Source organism: Podarcis erhardii, assembly GCF_964252035.2.
Source record: "Podarcis erhardii genome assembly, chromosome: 3".
Taxonomy (NCBI): domain Eukaryota; kingdom Metazoa; phylum Chordata; class Lepidosauria; order Squamata; family Lacertidae; genus Podarcis; species Podarcis erhardii.
Window position 1 is genome coordinate 121,328,613 of NC_138507.1, and position 27,913 is coordinate 121,356,525.

General features: G+C 46.7%; 1 protein-coding gene across 4 annotated transcripts; it reads right to left on the reverse strand.

Annotated features, from left to right (window-relative positions):
• On the reverse strand, positions 1 to 27,682 carry LOC309337910 (Golgi-associated RAB2 interactor protein 3-like). Of its 4 annotated transcripts, none has more exons than XM_081854927.1 (9): positions 27,495 to 27,682; positions 21,322 to 21,439; positions 15,912 to 16,069; positions 12,740 to 12,909; positions 11,131 to 11,389; positions 9,916 to 10,157; positions 5,597 to 5,694; positions 2,244 to 2,411; positions 1 to 350 (listed from the first exon to the last, which is right to left on the reverse strand). In XM_081854927.1, exons 2-8 carry the CDS (start codon positions 21,437 to 21,439, stop codon positions 2,311 to 2,313), a joined length of 1,146 nt encoding a protein of 381 aa, XP_081711053.1. In that variant the 5' UTR covers positions 27,495 to 27,682; the 3' UTR covers positions 1 to 350; positions 2,244 to 2,310. The 4 variants fall into 4 exon arrangements, with proteins under 4 accessions (XP_081711053.1, XP_081711054.1, XP_081711055.1 ...); XM_081854928.1 differs by having other exon boundaries at positions 1 to 368; XM_081854929.1 differs by lacking the exon at positions 1 to 350 and having other exon boundaries at positions 2,370 to 2,411; positions 9,890 to 10,157.
• Between the last annotated feature and the right edge of the window lie 231 nt (positions 27,683 to 27,913).

Consider the following 27,913-nt stretch of genomic DNA (forward strand, 5'->3'; position numbering starts at 1 on the left):
TGGCAGTGAAAACAGACTTTTTAATAGAATAAAATAAACCTATCTCCACCTTCCCTCTTCCCTGAGTTCTTAATTGCAGATTCTCCTCTTCTTCCTCTGCCTCCCTCCTTCTAACTTTGCTTCCAGGTTTCAAGTCCTCTCCTCTCTGAGCTCACAGAATCCAGGCTCCTGTAGACTCCAGCCTTGGGTTTGAAGGGTGAAATCACCTACGCAAGACAGAGAGGCATCCATCGCCTTGCGTATCAGAGGCACAAACACTGCAAGGTTGAAGCGTTTTGAAGTACTGCAATAGCTGCTATCTCTGGACGGTGATGAAAATGACGACGATGATTTCTAATCAGTCTTTCTGGCTTAGGACTCTCAAGGCACTTAGAAGTGAAAAAGAAAAATGTTAAAACAGAAAATTATTCTACATTTTCCTTGATATGAATCCTTTCTCCCACCCGCACCCAAATTTTCTACTGTTTTAACTTCATTGTACAAGAAGCAACCATTCAGCAGTTCCCTGCAACAGAAGCACCAAATGTCTACTTAATTGCATTTAACTTTTTCAGTGCTTTCCGTTTTCAAGCAAAGGCGTCATTCTTCAAGTTGCCATGTGCCTATAGCCAGTAGTACGACTCATGCAACACGTTGGTGACTAATAAAGGTAAAGGTAAAGGGACCCCTGACCGTTAGGTCCAGTCGTGACCAACTCTGGGGTTGTGCCGCTCATCTCGCTTTATTGGCTGAGGGAGCCGGCGTACAGCTTCCAGGTCATGTGGCCAGCATGACCAAGCCGCTTCTGGCGAACCAGAGCAGCGCACAGAAACGCCGTTTACCTTCCCACCGGAGCGGTACCTATTTATCTACTTGCACTTTGACGTGCCTTCGAACTGCTAGGTTGGCAGGAGCAGGGACCGAGCAACGGGAGCTCACCCCGTCACGGGGATTTGAACCGCCGACCTTCTGATCGGCAAGTCCTAGGCTCTGTGGTTTAACCCACAGCGCCACTCGCATCCCGCTTGGTGACTAATATACACACAATAATTACCAAGATGATTATGCATTCTTTATCAATCTTCTGAGAAAAATACAAAACCTTATGCAAAGCCACAGAGACTTGCGAACTACCCATCCTAAAATGAATTTATAATGCCTGATTTCAATGGATTAAGTGCTTAACTCAGTCTATAGCCAGGCTGATTCAAAAGTAGTGATTTTTAGTGAAGTAGTGAAGCACCTCATTTTAGCTGGCAGCACCTGAGTTCTGGAACTCGCCCCCCCCCCTTGCAAGTTCACGATCCCATACCCTCCAACATTTCTCCGATGAAAGAAGGGACGTCCCATTCCATAATGATTATCTTAATTTAAACCCCACCCATCTTCCTGGGTTGCCCCAGCCACTCTGGGTGGCTTCCAACATATATAAAAACACAATAAAGCATTAAATACTTTAAAGAATCTTCCCTATACAGCATTGCCTTCAATGAAAATAGGGACATCCTTGGAAAATCGGGACTTCAATACCAGCTCTTGCTGAATGCCAAAGCAGCATGGCTTTACCCTGGCTTTTAACACTTGGGGGGGATGTTTTCAGAATGTCCCCTCTTCCTGGGACTATAATTAACCTTTTTAAAATACTGAATTTTGATATATATTTTAAAATTCAAACAGTTTACACACTGCTTAAGGACAGTCTTCTCCAAGTGGCTGAAAGGTAAAGGGACCCCTGACTATTAAGTCCAGTTGCAGACGACTCTGGGGTTGCGGCACTCATCTCACTTTATTGGCCGGCATACAGCTTCCGGGTCATGTGGCCAGCATGACTAAGCCGCTTCTGGCGAACCAGAGCAGCTCACGGAAACACCGTTTACCTTCCCGCCACCGTTTACCTTCCCGTTTACCTATTTATCTACTTGCACTGGTGTGCTTTTGAACTGCTAGGTGGGCAAGAGCAGGGACCAAGCAACAGGAGCTCACCCCGTCACGGGGTTTCGAACCACCGACCTTCTGATCAGCAAGTCCTAGGCTCTGTGGTTATGCAAAAATTGGATGCTTCTGAACCCCAGTTCCTGGAAATCAAAGGAAGGGAGAGGGCTCTTGTGCCCGGACCCTGATTGCGGGTTTCCCACAAACATCTAGATGGCCACTGTGAGAACAGGATTCTGGACTAGAAGGGCTATCAGCCTGATCCAGCAAGTTCTTTGTCTGTTCCTGTTAACAATAAAATCTAAGGGCCACCAAAGGTCTTGCTCTGGTACCTGAGTCCCTAGTTTCCCTTTCTGCTTCCTCCATAACGTTCAGGCTGAGCCCATTTCCCATCTCTGCTCAGTTTTTCCGCTTCCCACCTTCCTGCCTTTCAGCTGTTTTGGAGACGATGGAATAGAGCGTGACAATATTAAGACTGCTGGATCCTTCTTTTTTTGGAACTGCAAAGATAGACCAAACCAGACACACATACAGTCATACCTCATGTTACATACACTTCATGTTACGTTCTTTCAGGTTATGTCCCGCAGCGACCCGGAAGTACCGGAAAAGGGTTACTTCTGGGTTTTACTGCTCGCGCATGCACAGAAGAGCAAAATGATGTCACGCGCATGTGCGGAAGCGGCGAATCACAACCTGCGTGTGCACAGACGCACTGCTGCAGGTTGCGCTCCTTTCATGTTGCGAACGGGCCTCCGGAATGGATCCCGTTCACAACCAGAGGTACCGCTGTATCTACGTAAAAGAGGAATAGCAGGGACCTTGACCATTCATTCAGTCATTCCATTTACATTCCACCTTCCTCTTCCAAGGATATCAAGGTGGCGTACATGTTTGTCCTCCCTATTTTATCCTCCCGATACCCTTGCGAGGTAGATGAGGCTCAGGGAAGGTGACTAGCCCAAGGCCAACCAGTGTGTTCCATGGCTGAGTGGAGATTCGAACTCTGGTCTCCCAGGTTGCAGTCCAACACTCGAACCATTACACCACACTTCGCTGAAGTGTCAAGAACTATGCCACCATTCTTTATGCCCAAAGTCAGAACCGTCCCCTTAGGGCAGTGGTGGAGAGCCTTTTTCATCCAGAGGGCCTCATTCCAGGCAACTTCCAAAGGGCCACATGTAATTACTACTGTAATTCGCTCTACGCGGGGCTGCCCTTGAAATTGTCCCACAAACTCCAACGGGTGCAGAATGCTGCAGTGAGGCTCCTCACGGGGTCCCTGCCATGGGAGCATATTCACCCAGTGCTTTACCAGTTGCACTGGCTCCTGGTGGAGTACAGAGTCAGGTTCAAGGTGCTGGTTTTGACCTTTAAAGCCCTTTGTAGCTTAGGGCCCTTGTATTTACAGGACCACCTCTCCTGGTCTGCCCCGCAGAGGACCTTAAGGTCCATGAATAATCATAGTCTAGAGGTCCCAGGCCCTAAGGAAGTCAGATTATCCTCCACCAGGGCCAGGGCCTTTTCAGTGATGGCTCCAACCTGGTGGAATGCTATGTTCCATGAGACCAGGGCCCTGCAGGATTTAAGCTCCTTCCGCCGGGCCTGTAAGACAGAGCTATTCCGCCTGGCCTTTAATTTGAATTCAGCCTGATCTTTTATTTCCTTCTCTTCCCTCCCCCTCCCCTTTTACGAAGATCACCCGCTCTGAGACCCCACAGCTAATTCTCCCCTGGCCTCCTCGCTGGCCCAAAGAGGTCTAATTCAGCCAGCTAGCCCTTGTGACCATCTAATGTTTATTGGATGGATTTTCCTCCAAACTGATTTTTGAATTTATTGTTATTCTCACTTTTATACTGTATTTTATGCTGCTTTTACAATTAAGTGTTTTAAATTTGTTGTTAGCTGCCCTGAGCCCAGTTTTTGAACCGGGAAGGGTGGGGTATGAATAAAATTATTATTATTATTATTATTATTATTATTATTATTATTATTATTATTATTATTTGAATGGTGGGTGGAGCCAGAGGCTAAAGTGGGTGGAGCAAAGGTTGTCAATTTTTCCTTTGTACTGTTGGTTAGTTTCCATACATACCCCTCTCCAACCTCCATCCAGACCATCAAGAATTCCTTCCTGGGGTTGGATTGGATGACCCTCTGGGTCCCTTCCAGCTCTATAATTTTATGATTCTATAATTTAAGGTTATATCCCAGCCACGCAAAAATGTGGAATGAGGGGTGCGGCCTGGAAACTCTTCCAAGGGCCATATAGAGAAGCCCAGAGGGCCACATTTCCCCTCTTCCTTAGGGTTAGGTCCGACGGCAAGCCCATACTGATAGCAGGGATTTCTTACAGTCACCCTTTGTCGACTAGCAACTGGTACAGGGAGGTTATCTAGAGTAGCTGAGCAGGATCTGGCTGGCTTCCAGGAAGGTGGGCAGAGTAGATGGGTCCTTCTGAGCCCTGGGGTCCCGAGAACACTGGGTGCTGGCACCTGCTCCCAGAGTAGGACATCATTCTTCCACAAACTCCATTAGTGCAGGAGCTTAGTTGCAGGTGCGGCTGAAATACTGCAATTCTGGCCACCAGCTTCATATTTTGGGTGCAAATTAGCCACTTAGCCAAAAGGCATTCTCTCACCCACCCCGGTTGAGGCCAGGTGAGGCTTTGGACTACTGCAATGCGCTCTACGTGGGGCTACCTTTGAAGGTGACCTGAAAACTACAACTAATCCAGAATGTGGCAGCTAGACTGGGGACTGGGGACGGCCACCGTGACCACATAAAACCAGTCTTGAAAGACCTACATTGGCTCCCAATACGTTTCCGTTCCCTAAGCCCTAAACAGCCTCATCCCAGTATCCCTGAAGGAGAGTCTCCATTCCCATCGTTCTACCCGGACACTGAGGTCCACCTCCGAGGGCCTTCTGGCAGTTCCCTCGCTGCGAGAAGCCAAATTACAGGGAACCAGGCAAAAGGGCCTTCTCGGTGGTGGCGCCCTCCTTGTGGAACACCCTCCCATCAGATGTCAAAGAGAAAAACAACTATCTGACTTTTAGAAGACGCCTGAAGGCAGCCCTGTTCAGGGAAGTTTTTAATGTGTGACATTTTAATGTATTTTTAATCTTTGTTGGAAGCTGCCCAGAGTGGCTGGGGAAACCCAGCCAGTTGGGTGGGGTGCAAATAATAAATTATGATTATTATTACAGTGGTACCTCAGGTTACGTACGCTTCAGGTTACAAACTCTGCTAACCCAGGAATAGTTCCTCGGGTTAAGAACTTTCCTTTGGGATGAGAACAGAAACCGGGCGGCGGTGGCGTGTCGGCAGCAGGAGGTCCCATTAGCTAAAGTGGTGCTTCAGATTAAGAACAGTTTCAGGTTAAGAAGGGACCTCTGGAATGAATTAAGTACTTAACCCGAGGCACCACTGTATATTATTATTCTGGAGTCACAAGGACCACCCAAATCCCAGGAGGAAGGGAAGGGCATCCTTGTTGCAGGCAGATCTCTCTGTTTTTGTCTTCTTGAAAATCTCCCCGGAGCAAATATTGGGCCATCGTGAGAACAAGATGACATTGCGCTTGATGGGTCTGACTCAGCCAGTAGATGTTCAGGTCCTTCCTGTAAATCTCAGTGCAGAGAAAAAGGAGGAGAGTAGACGTGGGGAATGTTTTTCTACACACCTGGGAAAACTCGCGGTGGCGAGCGAGGATTTTTGGTAGCTCCTGCAGCCGAACTGCTTGACGAACTGCCAGGGGAAAAACTTTCTGAGCTGAATAACCTAGAAATAACAACAACAATACTTAATGATGCTTTACAGGCAAACACAATGGACTTCAAGGTAGGTCAGCACTGTGACCCCTTATATTACAGAGGTGTGTGTGTGTGTGTGTCTGTGACTCAGAGGGGCTTCACCTGAGCCCACCTGAGGCAAAGTTCACGGCAGAGGTCTGAACCTGGGGTTTCCTAATTTGTCGCCCAGCCTCTTGGCCACGAAATCTCAGGGCAGCTGTCTACCAGCTCCATCTGGTGCGCAGGATGAGACCCTCCCTGCCTGCAGACTGTCGCGCCAGAGTGGTGCATGCTCTGGTTATCTCCCGCTTGGACTACTGCAATGTGCTCTACGTGGGGCTGCCTTTGAAGGTGACCCGGAAACTACAACTAATCCAGAATGTGGCAGCTAGACTGGTGACTGGGAGAGGCCGCTGAGACCACATAACACCGGTCTTGAAAGACCTACACTGGCTCCCAGTACGTTTCTGAACACAATTCAAAGTGTTGGAGTTGACCGTGAAAGCCCTAAACGGCCTCAGTCCTGTATACCTGAAGGAACGTCTCCACCCCCATCGTTCTGCCCAGACACTGAGGTCCAGTTCCAAGGGCCTTCTGGCAGTTCCCTCACTGCAAGAAGCAAAGCTACAGGGAACCAGGCAGAGGGCCTTCTCGGTGGTGGCACCCTCCCATCAGATGTTAAAGAAATATACAACTACCTGACATTCAGAAGACATCTGAAGGCAGCCCTATTCAGGGAAGTTTTTAATGTGTGACATTTTAATGTATTTTTAATTTTTGGTGGAAGCCGCCCAGAGCGACTGGGGAGACCCAGCCAGATGGGCGGGGTACAAATAATAAATTATTATTATAATATTATTATTTCTTTGTTCGCTATGGCTGGTATCCAGCCAAGCCATTCTCTGAGAAGGCTTGGTCTGAGTTCACACTGCACCTTCAAAGCACATTCAAAGCAGATTTTTTCACCCTCAAAGAATTCTGGGCGCTGTATTTTGCTAAAGGTTGCTTGGAACTGTAACTCTTATGAGGGGTAAACTTCAGTGCTCATAATCCTTTGAGGGAAAGGATGTGCTCTGAAAATTTTTTTTAAGGCATTGTGTGTACACAGTCTGGCTCTTGACTAATCAAGACCATTGATTTCAAAGGGTCTACTTACAACATAGCCGGATACTACCCTACATTAATTCTATACGCTGTAAAAATATCTCAAGAATTTTTCCAATTTCCTTCCTCATGAAAAAGTCACCTGAAAAAAATTACCAGTAATTGCCAGGGGTTTTTTTTATTTTAAAAATCATAATAATCTGGATTGTTGCTTTCAAGGCTTTGGCAAATTGCCCTATTTGGAAAGATATTTCTTAAACTAGATGTATCTAAAGGGCAGATCTCAAATGACTATATATATATATATATATATATATATATATATATGGCATGGTTTTATTTCTCATACACTCACTCATCGCCACCAGTAAATGCAAATGTCTGGGTCATTTAGATCCTTTATTCTCAGTAATAATGAAACTTACATGTAGAGAAGACTTTTATTTTTTTAAATAAATCTTTATTATTTATAAAGGGAATATTTGCATGAGTCAATACTTTATTATCTCTTTGCAGCTCCAAAGAGCTTTGTACTTTTATCCTTCCAAGCTGTGATGCTTTTATGATTTAAATTTTCGATTCTTTTCTGCCCCCCACCTTTGTTATGCTTGCACTATTGTTGTTAATAAATGAGTTAATTGAAATTTTTATTCTACAACTACCTGACATTTATCGGTTCCACTTGCCTAGGCTTGTATTGTTTGCTATGTCACTAATTTCAACTTATGAAAATTATTTTTCCAAAATTGGGGCGGGCGCGGATTTTTGGAAAATATAGCAGTGGAAGATTTTCTAGAAAATGCCCCCCTCCCCAGCACTGGTTAAGTTTGCATTTTACATCTGCAAGGCTGCCATCATCCACATCTGTGAATGTTGTCAGCTGTTATATTAGTGACAGCTGGACGATGGTCCGCCAAGGGTTTATTATCCCATTATACATGCCTTGGTAAAGATGAGCACATTGTAATGAACTCTACATGGGGCTTCTCTTGAAGATCATTTGGGGAAATCATTGGGCCCTAAATGCAGTTATTAACCGGTGAAAGTCTCACGGGTCGTGTGACGCTGATGTTTAAAGAGATCTTGGCTGGCTGTGTCTTTGTTTCCCTGCTAAATACAAGGCCCTGCTGAAAGCCCAAGACATGTCATCAAATCACAGAATTGAACTCCCTGCAAGGCAGGAGTCAGAGCTAAAGATCCTTGTCAAATGCCCACCCAACCTCTGCTTAAAAACCTCTAATGAATTAGAGCTGGGCCATAAAGAAGGCTCATCGCCGAAGAATGGATGCTTCTGAATTCTGGTGCTGGAGGAGACTCTTGAGAGTCCCATGGACTGCAAGAAGATCCAACCTCTCCATTCTGAAGGACATCAGCCGTGAGTGCTCACTGGAAGGACAGATCCTGAAGCTGAGGCTCCAAGACTTTGGCCACCTCATGAGAAGAGAAGACTCCCTGGAAAAGACCCTGATGTTGGGAAAGATGGAGGGCACAAGGAGAAGGGGACAGCAGAGGACGAGATGGTTGGACAGTGTTCTCGAAGCTACCAGCATGAGGGAGGTACTGTGGGAGGCAGTGGAGGACAGAGGTGCCTGGCGTGCTCTGGTCCAGGGGGTCACAAAGAGTCGGACACGACTAAATGACTAAACAACAACAACTTGGATGCAGGTGAAGACTGTCTCAATAACCCCACCACAAGAGTGCTAAATAACATCGGAACCTTTCTGTCCGCTGGTCCTCCCTACCAGCCTTCCAAAGAACATTTTATTACTTTTATAATTCCCTGGATTTCTGATTCCTCCGCAGGAAACTTTGGCAAGATAATAGCATCGTAGAATCTAGCGGGGACGCAACCAAGAGTCATCTAGTCCAAGCCCATGCTGCAATGATAACTAAAGGCATGGAGTTGAGAGGTGACCTAACCTGGGGAGAAAACAGCAAAGACCTGATGACGAGAGCACAGCAGAGGTTATATTTTCTGAGAATCCTCAAATCCTCACTCTTCCCACCTTGGATCAAATCTATGCTGCCAGGCACCATAAGAAAGCTGCAGAGATAGCGCAGGATAGTGCCCACCCCAGAAATGATCTCTTTCAGCTTCTGCCTTCTGGAAGAAGGTCCAGGGTTATCAAGACTAGGACTAGCCGCCTGAGAAACAGTTTCTATCCAAATGCGATTTTGGTTTTAAATGCAGTGTAAGGGATGCAAGTGGCACTGTGGATTAAACCACAGAGCCTAGGACTTGCCAATCAGAAAGTTGGCGGTTCGAATCCCTGCGATGGGGTGAGCTCCCGTTGCTCTGACCCTGCTCCTGCCAACCTAGCAGTTCAAAAGCACGTCAAAGTCCAAGTAGATAAATAGGTACCACTCCAGCGGGAAGGTAAATGGCGTTTCTGTGCACTGCTTTGGTTCATCAGAAGCAGCTTAGTCATGCTGGCCACGTGAACTGGAAACTGTACACCAGCTCCCTCGGCCAGTAAAGCGAGATTAGGGCCGCACCCCCCGAGTCGTCCATGACTGGACCTAACGGTCAGGGGTACCTTTACCTTTATGGTAGCTTCTATGGGAGTATATTGTATTTAATTATGGGGTATCAGAGTTTTTCAGGGGCTAACCAGGCTGGGATAGCTGGGGTAGCAGGCTTGTGGGTTTTTGAATGTCTGATGTAAATTTTTTCAATTTCGTTGTTCCGTATGGGACAGTGAAAATAAAGATTATCATATCGTATTGTATCGTAAAGACTCTCTGACAGATGGCCATCTGTCTTCTGTTTAAAAGCCTTCAGTGGATAATCAAATCTTAGAATTGTAGAGTTGGAGGGAACCCTCTGCCAACCCACTAGACCAATCCTCTGCAGTGCAGGAGTCACAGCTAAATAATCCTTAGTAGATGGCCATCCAACCTCTGTCTGAAAGGATGATGTGGATGACCAGCTGACCAAGTGGTTAGAGCAGCCTTCCCCCTACCTGGCGCCACGCTCGCTGGTGGGAGTCGCAATCCAAGACATCTGGAGGGCACCAGGTTGGGGAAGGCTGAGTCTGAGACACGGCGTAGGAAATGTAAAAATTCAACATTAGAGGCACCTTGTTCCGTCCTCTTCTGGTCTTACTTGGGAGTCTTTGGCACTGTGGGGACGCTGTCGTAGATCTCATAGCTCTCTGCCCTCACGTACAGGTCCCTTAAGCTATACTGGAAGCGTCCTTCTGCCTCTATCGCTTCCCTCTCCTCTGTGGAATACTCCTCTTCCTCAAAGAGGACGCGGCTCTCGACAGGGCTTTTCGCTGCCTCCTCTTTCCCTTTCTCTTTCTCCTCCTCCTCCTCTTCTGGCTCTTCTGGAAGAGGAGAAACCTCCTGGAGTTCAAGGTGTAAGGGGGAAAAAAGGGAAGGAACTAGTCAGATGTAGCAGAAATGTCTGCAGAGGCAGATAATTTTTTAAGAATGTGTTTATTCACATTCCTCATGCAGGAGCCCAAGGCAGTAAACACACCACGATAAAACAACACTTTAGTTGCACCATCTACTTCCCCCAAGCAACTCATTATTGCATTGCTCCTTGCTTTTGTCTCCAAAGAATTGTAGAGTTGGAAGGGACCAAGAGGGTCACCGAGTGAGTGCAGCCTCTTGCAATGCACGGATCTTTTTGCTCCACACGGGGCTCAAACCCATGGCCTGAGACTGAGAGTCTATTCCTCTACCAACTGAACTGCCTCTCTCTCTCTCTCTCTCTCTCTCTCTCTCTCTCTCTCTCATTCATTCAGAAAATGAAATAAAAGGAAGGAAGGAAGGAAGGAAGGAAGGAAGGAAGGAAGGAAGGAAGGAAGGAAAGGGAGGGAGGGAGGGAGGGAGGGAGGGAGGGAGGGAGGCAAAGAAGGAGGAAAGGGAGGAAGGGAGGAAGGGAGGAAGGGAGGAAAGAAAGAAAGAAAGAAAGGAAGGAAGGAAGGAAGGAAGGAAGGAGAAAGGAAGAAAAGGAAGGAAGGAAAGAAAGAAAGAAGAAAGGAAGAAAGAAAAGGAAGGAAGAAAGAAAGGAAAGGCAAGAAAATGACACATGAAAGGGGGAGAGAGAGAACATAACTAAAACTCTATGGTACCATGAGTAAATTAAAAGGAAATACACAATAATTTACATTGTCATTCCTTGCAAGCCTTTTCCCACCTGGCCTGGGAAAGCCAGACATTGGCAGGATTGGCAGCGACAGCAGCAGCAGCAGATAGACTCTAATGTTTTATCCTCTTGCTAATTACGCCGCTTCAAAGGGTGCCTGCAACTCCCCTCGCCCAATCCTGGCCCAAAACCGCCCCCCTGTGAAGTCCAACTCATACTCACAGCTTCATCGTCGCTTGGGAAGACGCGGACGCTGAGGTTCTCCAGGACAGCGTAGGATTTGGGTTGTGGTTTCAGGTAGCAAGGAGGCGGGTGCTGGAGAAGGTAGACCAGGGAGAGCCAGCGGTCAAAGACGGGCTCCTCTTCCTCGTTGGTCGCGTGAAACCGAAGGTAATAAGTGCGCCCATTGATCAGCTTGATCTTGATAATCCGCTTCTCCGGGTCGTGAATGGAGATGCGCACATATCTCAGAGGGATGAGCCTGTAGTGGCAGCAGAGCGGGTGCAGAAAGAGAATATTCAGGGCAACCCGGCAGAAGGATGCGGGGAGCCACTGCCTTGTACTGAAGGAATGGGTTTCCCAAAACCCAAAACTGCACAAAAATCCCTATTTTTCCTTAGCTAAAATTCATAAACTTGAGCCGTTGAGCAAATGTATAACAAGAACACAGCTCTCTCCCTTATCAGTCCGTGGCGGCAATGAGTGAACCTTGCCAAGTTCCAGTAGAGCAGGGATGATGTGTCTGTGCCTTATCTTATGTGCTGACCACAAAAGACGCACAGACCCAATCTGGGAACAGCACCAGAGCGTGTTCTCGGAGATGACGACCTCTTCCTCCAAGATAAGAGTAGGAAGAGGGAGATCCCTTTATGGTCAGAAGTACAGGAAGGAAGATCCTTTTATGGTTAAGAATACCAGAGCAAGAACATATGTGATGTCAACCTGCGTACATAGGCTGACGTGGTTGGATTCCTGGGGAAGGAGAGAGAAGGTGCCTGGAGGATATATATACTGCATGAAACTTGTCATTTCTTTGGCCTTGCTGTGGACTTGATCACGCAAGTGCCTTCTGCTATCCGGAGAGCAGAATAAACTCTTTCTTTGAATCAACCTCAGTGTCATTTGACTTCCTTCCTCCTGTCCCGGAGCAACGCAGACCCAATCGGTGAACTCCAATAAGGCTACAGTACCTAAGCCAAGAGGACCAATCCATCTAGCTTATCAAGACAGATAAAAGAAAGCTCTTCTTGCAGGGCATACTTAACCTGTGGAACTACCTCCCACAGGAAGCAGTGATTGCCACCAACTTGGATGGCTTTAAAAGAGGAACACACAAATTCATAGGGGAGAGGGCTATTGTTGGCGATTAGCCAGGATGGCTCTGCTCTGCCCAGTGGTGAAGCTGCATGCTCTGAAGAATGGATGGTTTTGAATTCTGGTGCTGGAGGAGACCCTTGAGAGTCCCGGGGACTGCAAGAAGATCCATCCTCTCCATTCTGAAGGAAATCAGCCCTGAGTGCTCACTGGAAGGACAGATCATGAAGCTGAGACTCCAGGACTTTGGCCACCTCATGAGAAGAGAAGACTCCCTGGAAAAGACCCTGATGTTGGGAAAGATGGAGGGCACAAGGAGAAGGGGACGGCAGAGGACGAGATGGTGGGACAGTGTTCTCGAAGCTGCCAGTATGAGTTTGACCAAACTGCGGGAGGCAGTGGAAGACAGAAGTGCCTGGAGTGCTCTGGTCCAGGGGGTCACGAGGAGTCGGACACGACTAAACGACTAAACAACAACAACAACACAGCAGTACTTGGAGGTGATGCCTTAACTTACCTGGTGAGCATTGGTTCCTCTGTGTCCTCAGAGGAGACTTGGCCAGCAACAACAGGGCGAGCAATAAACATCAGGGTGGGTAGTGGCAGCTTGATGTTGGTGGAGGCAATGCCAATGATGGCCTCGTTGCACTGGTTGTGCATGAAGATTTGCCGGCCCCTTTTCGTCACCTGGGGTAGCAGAAATAATAACAATAACAATAGCAGCAACAGCAACAGCAACAGCAACAACCGCAGCAGCAGCAACAACAACAACAGCAACAACAATATATTATTATTATTATTTATACCCCGCCCATCTGGCTGGGTTTCCGCAACCACTCTGGGCAGCTTCCAACAAAACACTAAAATACAATAACCTATTAAACATTAAAAGCTTCCCTAAACAGGGCTGCCTTCAGATGTCTTCTAAAAGTTTGTAGTTGTTGTTCTCTTTGACATCTGGTGGGAGGGCGTTCCACAGGGCGGGTGCCACCACTGAGAAGGCCCTCTGCCTGGTTCCCTGTAACTTGGCTTCTCACAGCGAGGGAACGACCAGAAGGCCCTCAGCACTGGACCTCAGCGTCTGGGCAGAATGATGGGGGTGGAGACGCTCCTTCAGTTATACAGGACCGAGGCCGTTTAGGGCTTTAAAGGTCAGCACCAACACTTTGAATTGTGCTCGGAAATGTACTGGGAACCAGTGTAGGTCTTTCAAGACAAAGATCACCATAACCAAGAGTACCATAACTGTTGGAGAAGGTCTTGCCAATAAAACAAAAAAGCTCTCCTAGATTAGACTAGGAGGCTGATCTGTCAGGTAATGGCTGGATGAAGAAGAGTGGTGGACAGCAGCAGCTGGGGAATCCCTAGGGAAACCTCAAAAGTGTGGGATGTAATCCACTGGGAGCAGTCAAGTGCAGCATTCCTTGTTTTCCTAGAGTGGACATGCAAGGGTATGTTTGGTCCAGCCAGGCGAAACTTCCTGTTCCTCCTGGCCTGGAGCATCCTTTCTCTTGCATGTGACTAGTAGGTGGTCGTGACCTTCCCAGACCTGGTAAAAGGACAAGGCAGGCTGCCACTGTCTCTCTTTTCCATCTTCCGATCGATACGATACAATATGATACGATACTCTTTATTGTCATTGTCCCATACAGAACAATGAAATTGAAAAAATCTACATCAGACATTCAAAACCAACCAACCTGCTATCTCAGCTATCCCAACCTGGTTAACCCCCTAAAAACTCTGATACCCCATTTTTAAATACAATATACTCTCATAGAGACTACCTTACACTGCGTTTAAAACCAGAATCACATTTGGATAGAAACTGTTTCTCAGGCGGCTAGTCCTAGTCTTTATAACCCTGGACCTTCTTCCAGAAGGCAGAAGCTGAAAGAGATCGTTTCCGGGGTGCGCACTATCCTGCGCCATCTCTGCAGCTTTCTTATGGCACCTGGAAGCGTAGATTTGATCCAAGGTGGGAAGAGTGCACCCAATTATTCTCTCCGCAGTCTTTACAACCCTGGACAGCCTTGTTTTTTCCCTGGCTGTGCAGCTCCCAAACCACACACACAGACCATAAGTTAATACACTCTCCACAGTACAATGGTAAAATGCCATCAACAGGTCCTTTGAAAGATTGTTTTTCTGGAGGATTCTCAGAAAATATAACCTCTGCTGTGCTCTCTTCACCAGGTCTTTGCTGTTTTCTCCCCAGGTTAGGTCATCTCTCAACTCCATTCCCAGAAATCAAAACACCGAGACCTGTTCCACGCACTTCCCCTCAATAATAAATGGCTGAATATTCAATTTACATTTCCTAAAGTCCACAATAATCTCTTTTGTTTTCTTTAAGTTAAGGAGTAAGTTGTTTTTCCTGCACCACTCCCCCAACTGCTCAACTTCCTTTCTATAGGCCGCCTCCCCCTCTCCAGCCGTGATTAAACCAACCACCACTGCATCATCTGCAAACTTAATGATCTTATTAGTGGGGTATTTGGGGGCACAGTCAGCTGTATAGAGCGTATATAAAAGCGGGCTCAACACGCACCCCTGCGGCGTTCCCGTATTCATGTTGAGATCCGCAAAGACGTGGGAACCTTTTTTCCCCGCGAACTTTCCCGACTTCTAACTGCAGTCACTAGGTCAACCCACAGATGGGGTAAACCTGTTTGCATATGGTTGTAACTTTAAGCCTAAAGCCTGCCTTCAGGGATCACGCTCTGGTCTGCCTGATCGTGAGTAAACTTTTTGTTCCTTATGAACAAGACTGTGGTGTCTTTATTCTTTAAGGAGAGATTCAAGGGGCCTTACAAGGAAAATATTAGAACACATTTCAAACTGGACAAGCCAGATTGTATTGTGTATTGTGTATCCTCTCCTGCCGCCCTGAATATACCCACAAAAAGAAGCTCAGATCCCAGTGGTGGTGGGACACTGAGGACACATCAGACGGGGAAGGAAGGGAGGAATGGTTGGATGCTGAAGAGGCAACAGGCTTTCGTAAGCAAGAGGAGCCAGGCACAGAAAGCGGTTCAGATTCAGCAGATGAGCAGAGGTGGAGAGGACACAGGCTGCGGAAGTTTGCTGCTCCTACTGTATAAGCTCAACCTTGTCTCCAAGGACACAGAGGTCTTTGTAGCAGAACAAAGAACACAGACACACCCCCCACATAGTTTGAGGCTGGGAAGGAGACTTAGAGGAAGTAGAAGGCAAAGACCTCCAGTTCTGGCAACTGAATCATAGGGGCCAGTCCTGTCTGTAGGCATAACTACATTGTACACTGTTTCCTTGAATAAAGAGCTAACTTTTCTGCTCGTCTCTGCATCTTCGGTGATGACCTGCATCTGAACCAGCCCTGACGTGATTTCTGGGTCAACCTTGTCACTTCCATCCTCAGGAGAGACACGCTTACTGCCATGGGTTCCCAAGGCTTCTTTTACATTTCCCTTTATTGTCCTAGAATCGTAGAACTGTCCAGTCCAACCCCCTGCAACTTGCTTTGACAAGCTATAGGAACAGAGGAAGCTGGCCATTTGTCCATCTAGCACAGTATTGTCTACACTGACAATACCTGGGACCTTCTGCATGCAGGACAGATGTTCTGCCGCTGAGCCACAGCAAATAGGATGCCGGGTTCCAGAGTTGGTTGAGGTCATTGTAGGTCACCTCTCTGCAGTTCCATTTACCTGCAAAAAGCTGCTCTCGAACATGGCAACAGACCGAAAGTTCGGGTATTCTCCTTTCCCGAGGTATTTCTGCAGAACTGTCTCAATCGGGGACTGGGTCAGAGAAGAGAAGTCAATGTTTTCATGTGGGCTGTGGAAGAACTTCAGGATGCGGCCGCCTGCAAGGGAGATTCCACAGCCTCGGCGTTACATGCAAAAGAGTGCAGTTAATAATAATAATAATAATAATAATAATAATAATAATAATAATAATAATTTATTTATACCCCGCCCATCTGGCCCGGCTTCCCCAGCCACTCTGGGCAGCTTCCAACCAAATATTAAAATACAGTAATGCATCAAACATTAAAAGCTTCCCTAAACAGGGCTGCCTTCAGATGTCTTCTAAAAGTTTGGTAGTTATTCTTCTCTTTGACATCTGGTGGGAGGGCGTTCCACAGGGTGGGTGCCACTACCGAGAAGGCCCTCTGCCTGTAATTTGGCTTTTCACAGAGAGGGAACCGCCAGAAGGCCCTCGGCGCTGGACCTCAATGTCCGAGTAGAACGATGGAGGTGGAGACGCTCCTTCAGGTATACTGGGCCGAGGCCGTTTAGGGCATTAAAGGTCAGCACCAACAGTTTGAATTGTGCTCAGAAACGTACTGGGAGCCAGTGTAGGTCTTTCAAGGCTGGTGTTATGTGGTCTCAGCAGTTGCTCCCAGTCACCAGTCGAGCTGCCGCATTCTGGATTAGTTGTAGTTTCCAGGTCACCTTCAAAGGTAGCCCCACATAGAGCGCATTGCAGTAGTCCAAGCGGGAGATAACCAGAGCATGCACCACTCTGGCGAGACAGTTTGCGGGAAGATAGGGTCTCAGCCTGCGTACCAGGTGGAGCTGGTAGACAGTCGCCCTGGACACAGAATTGACCTCTGCCTCCATGGACAGCTGTGAGTCCAGAATGACTCCCAGGCTGCGCACCTGGTCCTTCAGGGGCACAGTTACCCCATTCAGGACCAGGGAGTCCTCCACACCCGCCCGCCCCCTGTCCCCCAAAAACAGTACTTTTGTCTTGTCAGGATTCAACCTCAATCCGTTAGGCGCCATCCATCCTCCAACCGCCTCCAGACACTCACACAGGACCTTCACCCTCTTCATAGGTTCTGATTTAAAAGAGTAATCCCATCAAACTGAATGGATCTCACTTCTGAGTAGACATTTCTACACAAGATTGGACTGTTGTGTGTTTTGGTTGTTTAAAACAGGTTTTTGTTGTTGTTTGCTTTCCTATGTCTGTTTTTTTTCTGTATTCCCCTTTACTCCCCTTTTACATATTCTATTCTTTGTTTTAAGATTTCTGCAAACTGCTCTGGAAGGTTGTTGAAAAGAGTTATATAAATGCCGGAAATAATAAATTGCTTACTAAAGTATATGAAGCTCTGCTGTTCAGCCTGGACACTGAGGTCCAGCTCTGAGGGCCTTCTGGCAGTTCCATCATTGCGAGAAGTGAGGTTACAGGGAACCAGGCAGAGGGCCTTCTTGGTGGTGGCGCCCTCCCTGTGGAACGCCCTCCCATCAGATGTCAAGGAAATAAGCAGCTATCTTATTTTTAAAAGACATCTGAAGGCAGCCTTGTTTCGGGAAGTTTTTAAATATTTAATGCTGTATTGTTTTTAACACTCGATTGGGAGCCCCCCAGAGTGACTGGGGAAACTCAGCCAGATGGACGTAGTATAAATAATAAATTAATATTATTATTTGCATGTGCACAACACGTTTAATCCAACCACTTTTATTTTGGAGAATGAAGCAGTCCCAGAATGGTTTCGCTAACCATGTGGAACAGATAAACTGCAATTTAGTTGTCACACGCTGTATTTTGTTCTCAAATTTCAGCAGCGTTAAAATCTTCCATCATTGTTCAAGGGCCCCCTGTCAAAAATGGCACCCCTAAAACCGCCTCTGCGAGGTAGACCATTGGTCTGATGCAGTACTTACAGTGGTACCTTGGTTTTAGAACAGCTTAGTTTATGAACAACTTGGAAATAGAACACTGCAAACCCGGAAATAGGTGTTTTGGTTTGTGAATTTTGCCTTGGAAGCGGAACATGTGCCACTTCCTGTTGAGTGTGTTCCATTTGTAAATCGAGTCCTCCGCTGCTAATCGGGCTTCCTGTTGAGTCTGTCGGCTGTTGAGTCCCAAGCACCCACGTAACACAGAGGTAGTATTCGGAGCTTTTGTTTTTGCTATTTATTTTTTACGTTTTTGCTTATGTGGCTTTTTCGTTTTTTTGACTGTGATTTGTTCCTCGTTTTATGGGACTGACATGTGACTGTGACTTGTGACTTGGTTTTTGTGACTGTGTGGAACCCAGTTCAGCTACTGATTGATTGTGTGACTGCGGAAATGGATAAGAAAAAAAACCTGAATTTTTATCATCTACAATACTGTCTAAGGGACGCGGGTGGCGCCGTGGGTTAAACCACAGAGCCTAGGGCTTGTTGATCAGAAGGTCGGCGGTTCGAATCCCCGCGATGGGGTGAGCTCCCGTTGCTCGGTCCCTGCTCCTGCCAACCTAGCAGTTTGAAAGCATGTCAAAATTCAAGTAGATAAATAGGTACCGCTCTGGCAGGAAGGTAAACAGCGTTTCTGTGCGCTGCTCTGGTTCACCAGAAGCAGCTTAGTCATGCTGGCCACATGACCCGGAAGCTGTACGCCGGCTCCCTCAGCCAGTAAAGCGAGATGAGCGCTGCAACCCCAGAGTTGGCCACGACTGGACCTAATGGTCAGGGGTTCCTTTACCTTTACCTTACAATACTGCCTTATTTATTTCATAGTCCAGCACAATGATTATTGCTTTCATTTTATGGATCAATGGTCTCGTTAGATATTAAAATTCATGTTAAATTGCTGTTTTGGGGGTTGTTTTTCAAAGTATGGAACGGATTAATCAATTTTGCATTACTTTCCATGGGAAAGCGCTCCTTGGTCCCCTAAAGCGCTTTGGTTTTGGAACGGCTTTCCGGAACGGATTCAGTTTGGGAACCAAGGTACCACTGTATAAGGCATCTTCCTAGGATGATAACAATTCATGCGCACGATGTATCAGGCTGCTAGCGCATGAAAGCTTAAGCTATAATCAATCTGTTTGTGATGAAGGTGCTCCGAGACTTTTGGGTTTTTGTTGCTTTTATTTTGCAGAGACAGACTTGGCAAGGCTGCTCCTCTGGTCGATGAAATATTTGCAGTGTCTAGCAGCCAACAAATAAAGCATGAATCCAGCCTCGCCATTTATAACAGTGACATTTCCTATCAACACCTGTCCTCACACTAGCAGTAACACAAAGGTAGAGAGAGTCAGAGATAGGATCTATAGATTCAATTGTGCAGCATCTGTTCTGCACCGTGTACGGCAGCCAACCTGGTGTCATCCAGATGTTTGGGCCCACAACACCCAGCAGAGTGCTGGGTGGGGATCATGGGAGTTGTAGTCTAAAACATCTGGCTTGGGGAAACAGAGCGGCAATGGCTTTTCCCACCTGCCTTGCCCCACCCCCTCCAGCCCAAAGAGCCTTTCTCAGTCCATGACTTTGGGAACAGCAGAAGCAGCTGGGAAGGGATAAGACAAGGACAGGGATATCTTATAAAAATAATTTTATGGGCATTGTGACTTGTCGTTATTTTTATTGATTATAGTTTAGTAATTCTTTTGTTGTTGTTTAGTCGTTTAGTCGTGTCCGACTCTTTGTGACCCCCTGGACCAGAGCACGCCAGGACCTCCTGTCATCCACTGCCTCCCGCAGTTTGGTCAAAAGTAATTATTTACTTTTCCAGAAAAACATCTACTTCTGCCTGGAGACAGACAGCAGTGGCCAGAGGAGGAATGACCACTGGGAGGAGCACAGAGAGAAGAAATGCCAAATCTAAAAAAATGTAGTATAAACGCCGACAATTGGGAACCACTGGCCTGCGAGCGCTCCAATTGGAGAACAGCCTTTCCCAAAGGTGTCCTGGGCTTTGAAGACGCTTGAACTCAGGACGCAAAGGAGAAACGTGCTAAGAGGAAGGCACGCTTGGCAAACCCTCACCATGATCAACTCCCGCCCGGAAACCAATGTCCCCACTAGGGAAGGACGTGTGGGTCCAGAATTGGCCTCCACAGTCACTTACGGACTCACTGTTAAGACCTTGTTCATGAAGAGTGACTAGTGGGGTGCCACAGGGTTCTGTCTTGGGCCCGGTCTTATTCAACATCTTTATCAATGACTTGGATGATGGACTCAAGGGCATCCTGAACAAATTTGCAGATGACACCAAACTAGGAGGGGTGGCTAACACCCCAGAGGACAGGATCACACTTCAAAATGACCTTGACAGATTAGAGAACTGGGCCAAAACAAACAAGATGAATTTTAACAAGGAGAAATGTAAAGTATTGCACTTGGGCAAAAAAAATGAGAGGCACAAATACAAGATGGGTGACACCTGGCTTGAGAGCAGTACATGTGAAAAGGATCTAGGAGTCTTGGTTGACCACAAACTTGACGTGAGCCAACAGTGTGACGCGGCAGCTAAAAAAGCCAATGCAATTCTGGGCTGCATCAATAGGAGTATAGCATCTAGATCAAGGGAAGTAATAGTGCCACTGTATTCTGCTCTGGTCAGACCTCACCTGGAGTACTGTGTCCAGTTCTGGGCACCACAGTTCAAGAAGGACACTGACAAACTGGAACGTGTCCAGAGGAGGGCAACTAAAATGGTCAAAGGCCTGGAAACGATGCCTTATGAGGAACGGCTGAGGGAGCTGGGCATGTTTAGCCTGGAAAAGAGGAGGTTAAGGGGTGATATGATAGCTATGTACAAATATATAAAAGGATGTCACATAGAGGAGGGAGAAAGGTTGTTTTCTGCTGCTCCAGAGAAGCGGACACGGAGCAATGGTTCCAAACTACAAGAAAGAAGATTCCACCTAAACATTAGGAAGAACTTCCTGACAGTAAGAGCTGTTGGACAGTGGAATTTGCTGCCAAGGAGTGTGGTGGAGTCTCCTTCTTTGGAGGTCTTTAAGCAGAGGCTTGACAACCATATGTCAGGAGTGCTCTGATGGTGTTTCCTGCTTGGCAGGGGGTTGGACTCGATGGCCCTTGTGGTCTCTTCCAACTCTATGATTCTATGATTCTATGAAGGACAATCTTACTCAGCTATGAGGGATCGCCAAAGAAGAAGATGCTGTCCTTCATCCAAAGATGTAGGAAGCATTGCTTCTGTTTCCCAGTTGCACTTGTGCTCCAATCCTGCTTGGAGATGTCCCACAGGCATCCGGTCAGTCCTTGTCAGTCCAGAAGAGGATTCTGGACTAGATGGTCCATTGGCATGATCCAGCAAGCTCTTCTTACCTGTGCATGTTCTTAGGTACAGAGCACCTTGACTCACCTGCATGGCCTTGGAGATAGGCCTTTCCCCCCTTATGATCTTCTCTGTCTGACGCAGGCGACCTCGGCTGGCTGTTTTCTCCCCTTTGAAAGCCTGGTATCCTGGACAAAATTGACATCTGCACAATAGAAAGGTCAGAGGTGTTGGAATTTTGGGGGTTTCCTGTGCTGACCTGAATGTTTGTTTGTTTTTTATTTTTTATTTTTTTTGTATTTTTCCCATTCTTTATCATCACACTTTCATCCAGTGATGTCGAATAACTAACCAAAAAAACCATTCTGTTGAAAATCTAACAATAAATAACATGCATCAAAATCATCCTATTAGTTATACATAACAGTATGTACTTTTGTCCCTTCTCATTTATCCTAATTTTTTTCGCCTTCCTCCCTCCCTCCCCTTTAACCCCTCCCCCCAAAACCTGTTCTTTCTTCAAATCTTTAACCATGTGCACAGATTATTCATTCTGCTTTGGATGCTTGGGTTGAATTTCCCCCCGTGCTGTCCATTTCCTACAACTTGTCCATTTATTCAAAATCTTTTGAGATTTATTTTCCCATGTATCTTCCGTCATTACCTGTTCAGATATATCAGATTGTATATATTCAAAACCATAGTCATTCCATTTTTCCACTGTCCATTTATCCTTTTCTATAAGGGACGTGGGTGGCGCTGTGGGTAAAACCTCAGCGCCTAGGGCTTGCCGATCGTATGGTCGGCGGTTCGAATCCCCGCGGTGGGGTGAGCTCCCGTCTTTCGGTCCCAGCTCCTGCCCGCCTAGCAGTTCTAAAGCACCCTTAAGTGCAAGTAGATAAATAGGGACCACTTTATAGCGGGAAGGTAAACGGCATTTCCGTGTGCTGCTCTGGTGCCGGTTCGCCAGAGCAGCTTCGTCACGCTGGCCACGTGTCCCAGAAGTGTCTGCGGACAGCACTTGCTCCAGGCCTCTAGAGTGAGATGAGCGCACAACCCTAGAGTCTGTCAAGACTGGCCCATACGGGCAGGGGTACCTATATATATATATATATATATATATATGCAGGTTTTGGTGTCCTCGGGTGTCTTCCCGTGTAAAAGTTGGGGTGTCTAGGCGACGTTTCGACGAGGTCTCACTCGTCATCTTCAGGCTGGTGCTTTCGGCTTCTTGTTACTGGAACAGAGCAGGATCTCAGTGTTTGTGTTCCTATAAATACTGTAGAGGGGGTGTGGTGTATAGCCTCCAATGTTCTGGGCAGAGAGGAAGTTCCCAGGCTAGTGTGCCTTTTCTTCTTTTGTTCCTTAATTACTTGAGAGATATCTTGAGTGATTTCTTGAGTGATATCCTGAGTACCACTTAGGTGGGTCATTAGGTGTGGATTAGTTGCTAAAGTCTTTGTGTCTTGACCTCTTGAACTTTGTGAAGAGTTTTCATGAGAAGATGGCTGTACTGTACTTAGTTGTGCTCTGGCTTGGCTTCGTGTATAGGGGCGAGCTGTGGTTTTGTGGCTTGTGTCAGCCAGATCTGTGTAGGGATTGCAGGGGGGTGCAGCATCCGGAGGTGCCACCATGGATTGGCTACTGGATGGTGCCCTTGATATAAGGAAGGAGGGCCATGCCATTGTTTTCTTCTGTGTCTTGGTTTTTGGGGGGTGTTTCCTTTTGGAAAAAAACCAAGACACAGAAGAAAACAATGGCATGGCCCTCCTTCCTTATATCAAGGGCACTACAGATAAAATTAGCAAAATCCTCCATAAACACAATATCAAAACAGCCTTTTGCACCAACCAAAAAATAGCCAATATCCTCAGAAACCCCAAGGATAAAATCCAGTTGGAAAACCAAGGGATCTATGAAATACCCTGCAAAGTCTGCCCAGCCACGTACATTGGACAAACAAACAGACGAATAAATGCACGTATCGCAGAACACAAGAATGCCGTCAAAAAAGAAGAAAAAACTTCCTCTCTTTTCCAACACATGAAAGAAACAGGACACGAAATTAATTTTGCAGATTCCAAATTGCTCTTTAACACGGAACATCACCACAAGAGAATAATCATGGAAGCCATCGAGATAGAGAAACACCCTCACAACATGAACAAGCGTGACGACACATCCCGCTTGCCAGACATCTGGAAATTAGCCCTCCCCACAAAAACTGACACCAGATCCAGAGGCACACAGAACGCCAACACCAATCAACCACACCAGACCCAAACCCAGACCCTCTCCACAGATGAATTACAGACACCATCCAGTAGCCAATCCATGGTGGCACCTCCGGATGCTGCACCCCCCTGCAATCCCTACACAGATCTGGCTGACACAAGCCACAAAACCACAGCTCGCCCCTATACACGAAGCCAAGCCAGAGCACAACTAAGTACAGTACAGCCATCTTCTCATGAAAACTCTTCACAAAGTTCAAGAGGTCAAGACACAAAGACTTTAGCAACTAATCCACACCTAATGACCCACCTAAGTGGTACTCAGGATATCACTCAAGAAATCACTCAAGATATCTCTCAAGTAATTAAGGAACAAAAGAAGAAAAGGCACACTAGCCTGGGAACTTCCTCTCTGCCCAGAACATTGGAGGCTATACACCACACCCCCTCTACAGTATTTATAGGAACTCAAACACTGAGATCCTGCTCTGTTCCAGTAACAAGAAGCCGAAAGCACCAGCCTGAAGATGACGAGTGAGACCTCGTCGAAACGTCGCCTAGACACCCCAACTTTTACACGGGAAGACACCCGAGGACACCAAAACCTGCATTCCTGTACCCGTGAAAATCTACGAAAGCATATATATATATATATATATATATATATATATATATATATATATATGAAATTGGAGGTCAGGCATGGAAATGAGGGAAAGAGCAGTCACAGAGATTGGGTGGGTGGGTGTGCGGGGAGGAATAGTTTGAAGGGTAGGGGATGGGGGGTGGCAGCCAGCGAAGACGCATGGCCACTGTGACGGCTGACGTTTGCTTCATGTTATGTTTTTTCAGGTTCCATCCCATGGTGACTCGGAAGTACCGGAAAGGGTTACTTCCGGGTTTCACCGCTCACGCATGCTCAGAACTGCTAAATCGTGCTTCATGCTTGCGTACATGCGCACAGGCACCAAATCGTTCCGCACACCTGCGCAGATACAGCGCTTCAGGTTGCGGGCTTTTCATGTTGCGAACGGGCCTCTGGAACGGATCCCGTTCGCAACCAGAGGTACCACTGTATAGTGAAAAACCTATCCGTGCTAAAACAGATCCACATTCTCTTCTGAGCATGGCCACAGGCAAAAGTGATTCTTATTTTGAATTTGCTTTTCTGATGTTCTGTGTTTGGCTGTCTATATCATACGCCGTGTGAGCTGGTGGCATATGAATGCTTGTTTCAAACAATAAATAAAAGTGGGTTTGTGACCTCACTATGCGAAAATGACAAAAAATTAGTTGTGGGAGGGGGGAAGGGTGTGTTCTGTAGACCCCCTGGGGTTCCCGGACCCCTAATTGGGAACCACTGGATTAGACAATTGCAGCTGGAACTTCTGTGTGCTGAGAAGGAAGACCCACAAAATTGCAACCTTACAGGATTACAGTCAGAAACTACTCAGCTGCACTTGGAAGTAAGTGCTGTCTGTTTGCAGTTCAGTCTGCTAATTAAGTAGCTAATTGAAGTGTGTGAGGTGTGGAAACCTCATTCTAGAAAGCAATTAATTACGGCTGAGTGCCAACAGATCAAGGAAAAGGACTTGTGGGGCAGGATGTGAAACAGTGTGAAATGGGAAACATGCAAGGGAGAAAGGAGGTTTGCCCCAAACAGGGAAGTTGGAGAATGGGAAACGGAAATTGCTAGTCTTCATTTATTTGCCCCACGTCCAGAATAGAAACCCAGCCAATTAATGCAAACTTTATTTGATGTCACTGCTTCTTTCAGTTCCCAAACGATAAGTAATTGATTACATGGCCCTCTCGTTTGCATTGAGTGAGAGGGACTAACGTAATGACAACCTGGTTTACATAATTTGTCTCATTAATTACATAAGTTATAGAAATTAACCGCAGCAGACAACAATAATGTAGTTTTTGGTGGAAAGTGACCTGCAGTGGAATGGAAACAGTGATGTGTGTGTCAAATATAGGGCAGAACAGAATAGGAAGCCTTCATAACATCTTTACCCACAACACATCTTCTACTCCCCCACCCCCTGGGACTGTGCCTTTTCTTGTCCACTTCTGCAAAGCAGTTAGGCTGCTATTCTGCACTTTCCCTTCTTAATGAAGAAGCAGAAACAGTGAGAAAATAAAATACAGTGGTACCTCCAGGTTACTACTGTAATTCGCTCTACGCAGGGCTGCCCTTGAAACTGTCCCACAAACTCCAGCGGGTGCAGAATGCTGCAGCGAGGCTCCTCACGGGGTCTCTGCCATGGGAGCATATTCACCCAGTGCTTTACCAGTTGAACTGGCTCCCGGTGGAGTATAGGGTCAGATTTAAGGTGCTGGTTTTGACCTTTAAAGCCCTTTGTGGCTTAGGGCCCTTGTATTTACGGGACCGCCTCTCCTGGTCTGCCCCGCAGAGGACCTTAAGGTCCATGAATAGCCATAGTTTAAGGTCCTGGGCCCTAAGGAAGTCAGATTAGCCTCCACCAGGGCCAGGGCCTTCTCAGTGAAGGCTCCGACCTGGTGGAATCCTCTGTCCCATAAGACCAGGGCCTTGCAGGATTTAACTTCCTTCTGCAGGGCCTGTAAGACAGAGCTATTCCACCTGGCATTCAGTTTGAACTTAGCCTGATCTTTTATTCCCCTTCCTTCCTTCCCTCCCCCTCCCCTTTTTATGAAGATTACCCACTCTGGGATCCCACAGCTAATTCTCCCCTGGTTTCCTCGCTGACCCAAATAGGACTAATTTAGCCAGCTAGCCCTGGTCATCATCTAATGTTTATTGGATGGATTTCCCCCAAAATTGATTTTTGATTTTATTGTTATTCATGTTTCATACCACATTTTATGCTGTTTTTTTTTGTAGCATCAATTAAGTGTTTTAATTTTTTTGTTAGCTGCCCTGAGCCCGGTTTTCTGAACCGGGAAGGGCGGGGTATAAATAAAAAAATAATGTTATTATTTATTATTACCTTGGGTTACAGACACTTCAGGTTACAGACACCACTAACCCAGAAATAGTACCTTAAGAACTTTGCTTCTGGATGAGAACAGAAATTGAACAGCGGCGCTGCGGCAGCAGGAGACCCCATTAGCTAAAGTGGTACCTCAGGTTAAGAACAGTTTTAGGTTAAGAACGGACCTCCAGAATGAATTAAATTCTTAACCCGAGGTACCACTGTATAAAAACAGCTTCGAAATTCTTACTTATTTTAATATAATATCTGAATTATAGCATATTCCACAGCAATATGAATTATAACTCCAGATAGTTTATTGCTCTTTACCTCCAGTTATACTCAGTCTTGCCCTTTATCTGTGTTTCTGAATTTGTATTCATAGTTATTCCCAATAATTCTACTTCCCCTGTATTAACCTTATATCCTGTCAGGGTTCCCACAGACATCAAAGCATTCTGTTTCCATTGACTATGGCAAGGCTTAGTTAAGGCAATAATGAAATATCATCTGCATATTTCCCCCCCCCCCCTTTATTCACTATAACCTCGTTTCCTCTTATTTAGATTGCTATGAGTTTTAACACAAAAGCACATAAGGGCAGCGACACAGGGAGACTTATTTTGTTCGTTAAGTTAATTGCTTATGAACTTTTCATTGTTCTCCATTTTCAACTTTCGTCCTAGGTGGGGATTTGAACCCGAGTCTCCCTCAGCTTCTAGCACAGCGGTTCTCAATCTGTGGGTCCCCAGATGTTGCTGGACTACAACTCCCATCATCCCTGAGCTCTGGCCTTGCTAGCTAGGGGTGATGGGAGTTGTAGTTCAACAACTTCTGGGGACCCACAGGTTGAGAAAGGCTGGTCTAGCACAACACTCAAACTTAGCCTTCCCCAACTTGCTACCTTCCAGATGTTTCAGACCACATCTCTTATCCCCACAGCTGCATATTCCTGCATTGCAGGAGAGTCAGACTAGATGATGCTCAGTATTCCCTTCCGACTCTACAATTCTATGGTTCTTTATCACGACTCTGCTGGAGAATGTAAAGTCTTATACTCTTATACCTGGAGGATGAAAAGTCTCTCCCTGCTTGGAATAAATCCAGGGCCCCAGAATTCTCTTCAGCTCCACGGTTAGGGACAAGACCAAGTTACAGGGATGCCTTGAAGGGTCTGCTCTTCCTAGATCTGCAGAAGGTGAGCTGAACTGCGTCCAGCCAAGACAAGGAGGTGGTGGGCTTCATATCTCCCCAGCCCCTCCAGCACCACCATTGTGATGTCACAATCCCACCATTGCATCACATCATGGCTTCATGTGACTTTTCCCCTTGCCCTGAGTAGCAGTTGTCAGGGAGGAATGGTTGGAGGCACCAGTTAGGGAACCCCCAAGGGAACCCCCAGAGAAGGAAGGCTCAGGGAGTTGGTGGTGGGATGCCAAGGAGAGGTCAGAGGAGAGGACCAGGAGAAGGTGCTGGATGCTGAAG